A 10,053-nucleotide genomic window follows, 5' to 3' on the forward strand; every position below is an offset into this window, starting at 1 on the left:
GGCATTCCAAGTATGTAGTTTAGTGACAAACCAAGTATGTAGTTTAGTGACAAACCCGAGTTAACTCATAGTAGCTCATCTCTTTATCATTGGCAAAATCTGTGTGTTTCTACAAGTGTTTGTAACCCCCCCCCCCCCCCCCCCCCACACACACACACACACACTTTTTTCTTGCCTTCTGTGAGGCGTATTGTGTTACCTCAGTGTTACAAATAAAGTTTGATTTGATTTGAAGGGCTTTATGAATAGATTTAGTATTTTGCATGACGGATGAAGCCACAGGGCTCCTCTGTTAGGAAGCTTCCTACCTCCTCTAAGTCATCTTGCCTGGGTCTGTCTGTCACTTCACCAGGTACTTGGAAAACCCCTCAGGTATACTATGTGTTCTCCAGCTAAGATGTGTGTGTGAATGGGATGAACAATACACAATGTTGTGTGTATAGGACCATGTCTGAATACCATATCCTGTACACGGTTGTGTACAGTTGGATTTCGTGGGGGCCTGTGTGTATTTGCACATGTGTGTTTATTCTGCAGGTGTGTATGTGTGTGTGTGTGTGTGTGTTTGTGTGTGTGTGTGTGTGTGTGTGTGTATGTGTGTGTATGTGTGTGTGTATGGAAAAGAGGTGGATCTTATTCAAAGCATGTGCACATATGAGTGTGCTGCTGTGTGTATTTGTGACGTTTGTTTGTGTGTGTGTGTGTGTGTGGCGTCTCAGACCATGGCCCTGGCAGTAATGACAGTGAGCAGGGTGGCGAGGGCGAGGGGCAGAGTGCCAACGCGGGGCAGGCCGGACGCAGCGTTGCACAGGTCCGTGTCACAGCAGGTGTTGGTGATGGAGTAGACGGAGCTGTTGGAGTCTTTGGGCCAGTTGACGTTTTCCGTCATGTTGCACTTGGCTCTTGGCATGCACCCCTTCTTCCCGATCTTTATAAATCCGGCTGATACAAAAGAAGATAGATAGATAGATAGATAGATAGATAGATAGATAGATAGATAGATAGATAGATAGGTAGGTAGATAGATAGATAGATAGATAGATAGATAGATAGATAGATAGATAGATAGATAGATAGATAGATAGATAGATAGATAGATAGATAGATGGGTACTTTATTAATCCAGAGGGAAATTAAGTTCATCATGTAGCTTATACACTTAACTTACAAACATACATACATGAATCACAATAAAAACAATACAATTATGTAAACTGTTACATAAGAGTAGGCTGATTTCAGAATGATTTGAGAGATCAGAAACTGTAAGTGCAGTATTGTTTGAATGACTGTTATTACAGAATCATTTGAGTATATGTATGAATGTTTATATGTCTATGTCCAAACAGAGCACAGGTCAGCTCCATCCAAGAATCACAATAAAAACAATACACATAGGGAGAACATGTACACAGGGAGTGGGGGTGGGGGTGCGAAGGGGTGCGAGGATAGGTCTGTTACTAGGGACCTATGCATTCATCTTCTATCCACAGTCACCGTAGCAAAACACACAATTTTCACATTTGCCAACACTAATTACTGCCTACCTGGTCAAAAATTGAGTTACACCTAAAAATGAGATCTTGAAACAAAGTGTGATAGTATGTGGAGAGATTTATGTTATACGTTTTTTTAGAAATTATGCCATTGTCAATTTCTAGAGCATTGGTTAGGAGGTGAGGATTATAATAGTTAGTTTCTAATATGTAGGCACTCTGAGATTCTTTTGAATGAAAAGTGCGTTAAAAGAAATGTGTAAGGAACGTGTGTTTTTCAAAGTATTGAAGATATTCTAAATGTGTCATGTTTGATTGTATTCTTGTCAATATCCAGATGACGAAAATAAAAATAAAATAATAATAAAATAAAAAAGTGCCTTCAAAATAAAATGAATTATTATTATTATTATTAGGACCTATCTCTTACCTGCTTCACCTTTACCACTGAAGCACGACTCCCCATTGGAACAGGTAGTCTTTGTGGTATAACACAGGTCCCACAAACCAAAGTCACATTTGTAGCACTCAAGGGTATGGCCTGTGAGGAGAAACAGAAGCATAAGAGATGAACAGAAGGATGGAAGAGAGAGAGAGAGAGAGAGAGAGAGAGAGAGAGAGAGAGAGAGAGAGAGAGAGAGATGTCAACCCCCTGTCCCACATAGCCAATATTAATTTTTAATAATTGACAATTAACCTGCTATATACCACATTGTTACTATCTATGAATTTATTTTTTTGTATTATTATTATTATTATTTATTTGTATTAATTGTGATTGTACATTTTATGTAAACATGCTTTGGCAACGTTGTTTTATATGCAGTCATGCCAATAAAGCCTTGAATTTGAATTTGATTTGAGAGAGTGAGAGAGGAAAGAGAGAGAGCCTTCATAAGGCTACATTGTTCATAAGATATACCTTAAGCTGTACCTTAACGTTTCAAGGTGTTTTCTAGAACGTTCCTAGAATGAGTGGTTTCCAAGCTAGTAGGTGTTCGCTAAGAGATTATTTTGCCAGGTTAGTCTGGACCACTCTTCGCTATACCTTAACACAGTTTTCAAATCAAATAAATGTGCTGACTGACTGCGATGTAAGACCAACATTTTTGTTGCGTGACATTTTGTGCTTAGCCAAATAAAATAATAAAAAAGTAGCCGTTCATTTTCAGCCCAATACAAATCTATGAGTAACATCTAGCCCACAGCCATTCCTTGTTTGGGAATTGTTATATTTTGATCTTAAAGTATACCTCGGAAGGGGTCTCTTAAGGGAACTCTTAAGAGATGGTTTAAAAACGAACTTTAGTAAGGTATGCCTTTCAATTCTTCGTAAAGCGCAAAGAGACAAGGTTATCAGTAAACCAAACCTTAGGTCTTATTGACAAAGGACCTGCAAAGGACATAGAGGTCATAGACGTCAAACGCTGGTTTGTCTGAATTGTGACGCAAACACACACACACACACACACACACACACACACACACACACACACACACTCGCGCACGCGCACACGCACACGCACTCGCACACGCACACGCACACACACACACACACACACACACACACACACACACACACACACACACTCACACACACACACACACACTCATGCCCCACTCTGCCTGTTGACTTAAAGGTAAAGCCTTAAAGGTTTTTTCGTTTTAGTTTTAGAAAAAGTTGTTGGTTTTTAAGCTCAGCAAATTTCACCCCCTTCCATACCTCTAAATGTCGATTGGCTATAGGATTGTTTATTGCTTGTGTGTCTGAGCCACCATTTTGTCTCCCATTTACAGAGCTGTAAACCAACACTGGATTATGTTCTCAAGCGCACACACTGAATGGACAGTTAAGCCTAATTTATACTTATGTCGCCGACACTTTTGAAAAGTCGACGACATAAATTACGTCATGGATGACACTTTAAACCGTCGCTTTGAAGTGTCGGCTACATGGAGATATTTCTACTGATGCGCTGATGTCGTCACAGGATAAACAACATACAACATACAACATACAATCTGAATGGACAGTTAGTGGAACTATCAGGAACAATTAGCTGAATTTGACCAAAAAAAGGTGTAGCCTATGTGATTAGAACTATCAACTGTGCCTTTAGGCAAAGATTTTAGTAAGGTGCAGGTTTTCATTGACAAATGCCATTTAAATTAACAAGGGACCACGGCCCAGTCTAGATGGACCCAAACTAACTAGCCTTGAGTTCAATCTCAGGTCAAACCCTGAATTGAAATGTTACCCCAAAGTTCATGAATCAAATTAGATGAAAAATACTTGGTAGGGAATGTGTCAAGAGGGAACATATCTTACAAAGCTGGCATTCTGATCATCAGGTGTTTGATGCCAAAGACACATTCCTACGGAAAGCTGGTGCTTTTAACAAAACAAACACTTACAGCACAGCACTAGTCACACAAACACACTCTCGGCCCTTGTCTGGGTGTTTCCCAAACTCAGTCCTAGGGCTCACAGACCACTGGGTCCCCCAGGGAGACCAGGGAGTTTCGGGTGGCTCTCGTCCTTTTGTTCAGTTTGAAGTTTGAACACAAAGAAGCACGAGGTTCTCAATTGAGGAACGTTTGGGAGAGACGCACCTTTATAAACCACCACCTGGAACAAACAACCCTAAAACACACACACTCACAAACCACTAACAGGTTTCGGGCACACCCATTCGCAGGTGGGGTGGGGGGGGGAGGGCCTGGATTATCTAGTAAATCAACACACCCAGGGCCAACACACACACACACACACACACACACACACACACACACACACACACACACACACACACACACACACACACACACACACACACACACACACACACACACACGCCCAGGGCCAACACACTGTCTGAAACCTCAAGTACTCAAGTAGTCTGTACCAGGCAAGGCTGGATCTTATTGTATCAAAGGATTACATCACACTGATAGTGTATCAGCCATCCGCACTCAGTAACTCACTAAGTGCCTGAGTGCTGTTTAGGGCAGGGTTAACTGACCGAGTGGATGAACACACACACACACACACACACACACACACACACACACACACACACACACACACACACACACACACACACACACACACACACACTCAGGGTTAACTGTCCCACACAGCAGACATGCTTGGGTTGAGGCGGCTTGGCTCTTGTTTGCAGAAGACAACAGCTGTGGTCTGTTCAAGTGTAATTACATATAATCTTCAGCATCTCCACACCGCAAACATTTAATCTCAGATTGCCTCTTGCAAAAGATGTGTGTCCGTCTGACGGTCTGTCGTCAATAGAAAGTGTGTGTGTGTGTGTGTGTGTGTGTGTGTGTGTGTGTGTGTGTGTGTGTGTGTGTGTGTGTGTGTGTGTCGTCAATAGAAGAATGTGCCACTGAGTGTCTCATGAAAGCCCCAGCAGGAATGTCTCCTCTCCCGTGCATTACCACATTAAACAGTGGAAGCGAGATTGTGTGTGTGTGTGTGTGTGTGTGTGTGTGTGTGTGTGTGTGTGTGTGTGTGTGTGTGTGTGTGATTGTATGTTGTATGTTGTTGATTCTGTGGGCTGTGGGGGGCAGGGGGGAGGGGGGTTCAGTTCATGTACACCAGATGATAAATGTAATTAATGTCCTGATATACTTTTGTCTTGCATGTCGTAACTGCATGAATGTCTTGACTACATAAATAATGGTGTCAATAAAAAATTGATCACAAAAAAAAAAACAGTAGCAGCGATGATGTTCCGTAGGGCATGAAACAGCCCTGATCTGCCCCAGACCACGACACGGGTTCGAATCCGGCCCGATGTCATTTCTCCAGTCCACTCCCCACTTCTTCTCCCTCTCATTTCCTGTCCCACTCTTCACTAACCTATCAATTAAAGGCATAAAAAAGCCAAAAAGAAACAGCCCCGATCTGCCCCAGTCGTGACCCGGGCTGGGCTCTATGGCGGTCACTCCCATGTTCTGTGGTGGCATCAACGTCACCAGAGGTGTGGCCCAAATAGCTAGCAAACGCAAACACAAACAAGCAGTCTAACGAGGTAGTTCTCAGTGAACAAACAAGGATGCTGGGCTTGAGGGCTTTAGTTTCAATTAAACCATCTAGAATCTTTACGCAAAAGTGTAAAGGTTAAGAACACGCACTCGCCTCCATTTGCCAAATTTGGCCTATAGACCTGACCCGGACCAAGCCTGGTTCTGGTTCCACTGTGGGTTTTCCCCACGAGTCCAACACTGAGGGGGTTTTCCCTCCAACAGACGCCATACCTTCCTCCATACCTCACCACTAATCCAGCTAAACCTGTTTGTGTTACCCAATCCTACACACATTGTGTGTGTGTGTGTGTGTGTGTTTATGTGTGTGTGTATGTTTATGTGTGTGTGTGTATGTGTATGTGTGTGTGTATGTGTGTATGTTACCCAATCCTACACACACAAATCTCACATTGGCTACAAAACCCATGGTTACGCAAAGAATCCATACTGTCTCTGGCACAGGCTGACTCATCAGGCTAAGAACTAGGCGTCAACCAGGCCGCTTCGGAATAACCCTGTCACTGAGAAAAATACAACATCGGCTGCAAGTACAGTACCAGTCATCAGTTCGGACACACCTTTAATTTCTTTGAGAAGTGTTTTCTTTACTTTTATTATTTTCTATACATTGTAGATTAATACTGAAGGCATTTAAACTATGACAGAACACATATGGAATGATGTTCTAAACAAAAAAAGTGATATCTACCATGAAGAAAATAATTAAAGAAAAAAACATCTAAAAAAATTAGAAGGTGTGTCCAAACTTTTGATTGGGACTGTATGCGGCCGAGAGTTGAGAAATGTCATGGCGGAAGCCAAGAACAGCCGCAAAGCTGAGTGAAGACCCATTGTGTCTGCCATGGTATTATCGCTGCCTTTCATCACACCACAGTCATTTTGAAACATCCGAAACTAAAGGCTACACGCCATCCAGTAGTGTGTTCATGGTGTGTGAACATACAGAGGTGCAGGAGCTGTTTTACTATTGGACGACTGAGTGGATGAATGGGGGGCTTGTAGCTATAGGTTCACTAGCCTCCTTCACATACACACACACACACACACAGACACACACACATACACACACACACACACACACACACACACACACAGACACACACACACACACACACACACACACACAGACACACACACACACACACACATATGTTCACTAGCCTCCTGTGCTTTACATGTTGGGGTGGTGGACAGGGCCCAGGTTAAGGTAATCTGGGGCCTGGGGCAGAAGCCTCCCAGAGCCGGGGCCCCCTAGTGGCCGGGGCACGGGGCAGCAGCCCCTTTTGCCCATTGCACAAATGCGGCCCTGGGGGTGGAGGAGAGGAAGAGGGGGATAGAGAGAGGAGGAAGGGAGGAGAGAGGGGTTTTTCTCATTTCTAGTTCCGTGTTCCTTTAGGACGAGGAAACCTGTTTACACGACTCTGGTCAAAGACCGATGACAAACATGGAAGATGGCAAACACCTTAACATATTAAACATTGTTAAATATTTCACTTACAAAAAGGTGACATCCACGTGTCAACACGGGACATATTTTACTTGATTGTCGTTTTGTCGACAAAGAAGAAGGATAAAGAGAGCAGAGCACACAGTATTGTGACCACATTAGCGTACCCAGATACTAGGTGTAGGTGGGCTCCATTTTAGCTGGTAGTAGGCTTTGGTTTGCTTATTAGTCAACTGTTTCCATATCTCAGTTGAGGAAATCCATTTACACCATCTGGTAGAATTCATTTTTTATTTTATTTTACCCTTCGAATGCCGTCCATTTGTCTGCGTAAGCGCAACATTCAATTTTGACATCTCACGGTGGAGGAATGCGATGAACGCTAGCTGTAATTACACAGCACTGACTATGAGTCACCTCAACAAACCTCCTACAGTCGGCCACAGAAATGATTCTGATGCCGTTAAACTGTCACATGATGGCCTGTAACATGTCGCCTGCGTGACAGCCAACCAACCGCCCTCGCCCCGCCACAGACATGGGAACTATTTGTTTTATGTTTGCGCTGTGTTCAATGTCAGTGAGGACAACCTCGTAAGAAAATCACCTCCAGTATATTTTTCTTGTGATTACATGTCAACTACATTCCAATAACCTGAACCGACCTGCGCAGGCACGGAAACCCTTTTAGCACAGCTGTTTTCCTTTGACAACAGGGCTCAAATCACAACAGTGTGGGTATCGCAAAGATTTGGCACAGTTTGAAATACACACGTGTGTATGCAGTGACTACATAACCAACCTGAAGAACTTTTGAGGATGATAATGATTGACTGAAAATAATGACTCAGATTTGAGAAAAAATATTAGTATTTTCAATTGTGGTCATCACAAACAGACCTCTATCTTGTATTTAGTTCTCTTTCTTTTACAAAACAGTATTCTCCCATAGCTAAATCGACAGAAAGAGGCAACAACCAAAGAACACTGTTGAGCAAGCGGTGTCTCCAAATAACAAAAACTCAGTTGACCTTTGTCGCCCTCTGCTGTTCATATATGGTATGCCTTATATCAACACCCAATAACACAACTCGGATCATAACGCCCTTGACGACCAGTGTGCTGCTTATTTGTCCTCTCAAACTTTTTCATAGAGACATGTGATTTTGATTCCTGAGGTAAATGAGTCAGGTGGAAGAGAGTGCCAGTCCCTAGGTTAGTGGGAATGACCAGTTGTATACCTCTACAGTTACAGGAAAAACTGAGAAAGACCTACTCAACTAATCAACACATTGTCATGTGAAAAGCACAATCTACCTTTCGATCCTCTCCCATTAAACATAATTCAACATTAGGGGCATGAGTAGCACTCCATACATAAGGCCAGCCTCTATGATATTTCAACCATAGATTTAGGTTAACTATCACCCACTAAGACAAGCATAACACAACAGTCATTATTATGCTGCCCTCTTATGTAAAAGCTGTGCCTGACACGCCAGCCTGTGACCTGAGTCATATCTTGTCGTAGACTTACAAAAAGTAGCACAATAGTCTGTTCAACAACGATACAATCTAATAAGATAACTCAAACCCCCTATACAAACACCTACACTATTTATGTTCAAAAACTGTGTAACTATATATTGGGCCAAACAAAAATAATAGAAAAAAAAAAAAAGTAGTGTAAGTGTTGTCTGAGGCACTGGCTGCGCCAAAGCATCTAGAGGCATATGTAACGTCATAATATGGATACAGTGCAATTACAATTACAATATGCTGGTGACCATAGACAGATTTGCGGTAGTTTTTTTCATAAATATTGTGAGGGTAGGGTGGAGAAGAGCTAATTAAAAGAGAGTGCTGGCTAGAGGCTAGATGCAGAATTTTTCATCCTGCATTCAGAGCTTGTCCTAACACGATCTCAAGATGGGTGTGACCGTGGTGCAGACAGACATTTAATTATACATTCATACGCCATAGATTTAGACCAGGTCTGCAGAAAATGTATGTGAATTAACAATTTAAATAAGCGTATGATCATACATTTATGGTTAAATAGTCTATATATAGTCTACGAAATAAAATAAACGCCAATAACTGTTTACTTCAATATGTCTGTCAGAAGTTACAATGTCGCCAATTATTTGCCTATATATTACATGATTCTTGTGTCCATTTAATGGACAGATATCACACTAAGAAACATTCCCAAAACGTTATCTGTACACTGGAAACTATTCAGGCAGGTTAATAGCCTACTTTACACTTTAAATCATGTTCATGAAGCGCAACACTAGTCTACAAGTTTTATGTTATACTATAACAGATAGAATATATATAAATATTCAACAAAAAAAATCAGTTCAGTCGCTTACCAACAGCAAAACATACGGTGACCGCAAAGATGCTCAAAATAATTCTATTCATCTTCTTTTGCTGGCTGGCTGTTGCTGACGTGTGGTAAATGTCCTTCGCCGTTACCCTGCTACAATCAAACTAACTGGACCGACAGCGTCCCACCGTTTATACGCACCCTCCCCAAACGTCACTTAACATTATACCGTTACAACATAAAAACCAGGAAGTGCTCCCATCTTCATTCTGCTCCAAAAAGGATAGCTCTACGCCAAATGTGGTCCACCTTGATGAATCATCAACACCTACGGGTGGTTTCTTGTCAGAAAATAAGCTATTTATAAAATAAGTAAATTCAAACAGTGTCTCCCAATCTGGGCTCACGTTCCCCAATAAGTGAAGATGAATCTTTGAAAGTAGACCAGGCATTGCAAAGATTAAATGGAAAACGCAGTTTGACATTAAGCTGATAGATTTATTAATTAAATCTTTTTAATTTGTCATGTCTGAGCTACTCCTTTGTGCTACCGTAACATATGTGTGTAGGGCTGGTTGGGGAGATGAAACATTTCTATGATATGTTTATACACATTGACAGTTGTAAAATAATTAAGCTACTCATAACATTTAGATGCCTTTGGACACCACTTGACTTTAGTGGAACAGTTGACCAGGCTTGACATT

General features: G+C 41.9%; 1 protein-coding gene across 1 annotated transcript; it reads right to left on the minus strand.

Annotated features, from left to right (window-relative positions):
- Positions 1-158: 158 nt before the first annotated feature.
- Positions 159-9,496, minus strand: LOC308381391 (sperm acrosome membrane-associated protein 4-like). The gene is made up of 3 exons (XM_080858952.1): positions 9,390-9,496; positions 1,927-2,037; positions 159-942 (listed from the first exon to the last, which is right to left on the minus strand). The coding sequence occupies exons 1-3, from the start codon at positions 9,439-9,441 to the stop codon at positions 716-718; spliced, it is 390 nt and encodes a 129-aa protein (XP_080715078.1). The 5' UTR covers positions 9,442-9,496; the 3' UTR covers positions 159-715.
- Between the last annotated feature and the right edge of the window lie 557 nt (positions 9,497-10,053).

The sequence above is a fragment of the Sprattus sprattus genome, assembly GCF_963457725.1.
Source record: "Sprattus sprattus genome assembly, chromosome: 20".
Lineage (NCBI taxonomy): Eukaryota > Metazoa > Chordata > Actinopteri > Clupeiformes > Clupeidae > Sprattus > Sprattus sprattus.

What these genes read in the sequence shown, in the direction of transcription:
- LOC308381391 (XM_080858952.1), bottom strand. Translation starts at nt 9,441, where the DNA reads ATGAATAGAATTATTTTGAGCATCTTTGCGGTCACCGTATGTTTTGCT. An exon ending in CACCGTATGTTTTGCTGTTG is followed by an intron (nt 2,038 to 9,389) that starts GTAAGCGACTGA and finishes TTCTCCTCACAG; the next exon opens with GCCATACCCTTGAGTGCTAC. An exon ending in CAGTGGTAAAGGTGAAGCAG is followed by an intron (nt 943 to 1,926) that starts GTAAGAGATAGG and finishes CTTTTGTATCAG; the next exon opens with CCGGATTTATAAAGATCGGG.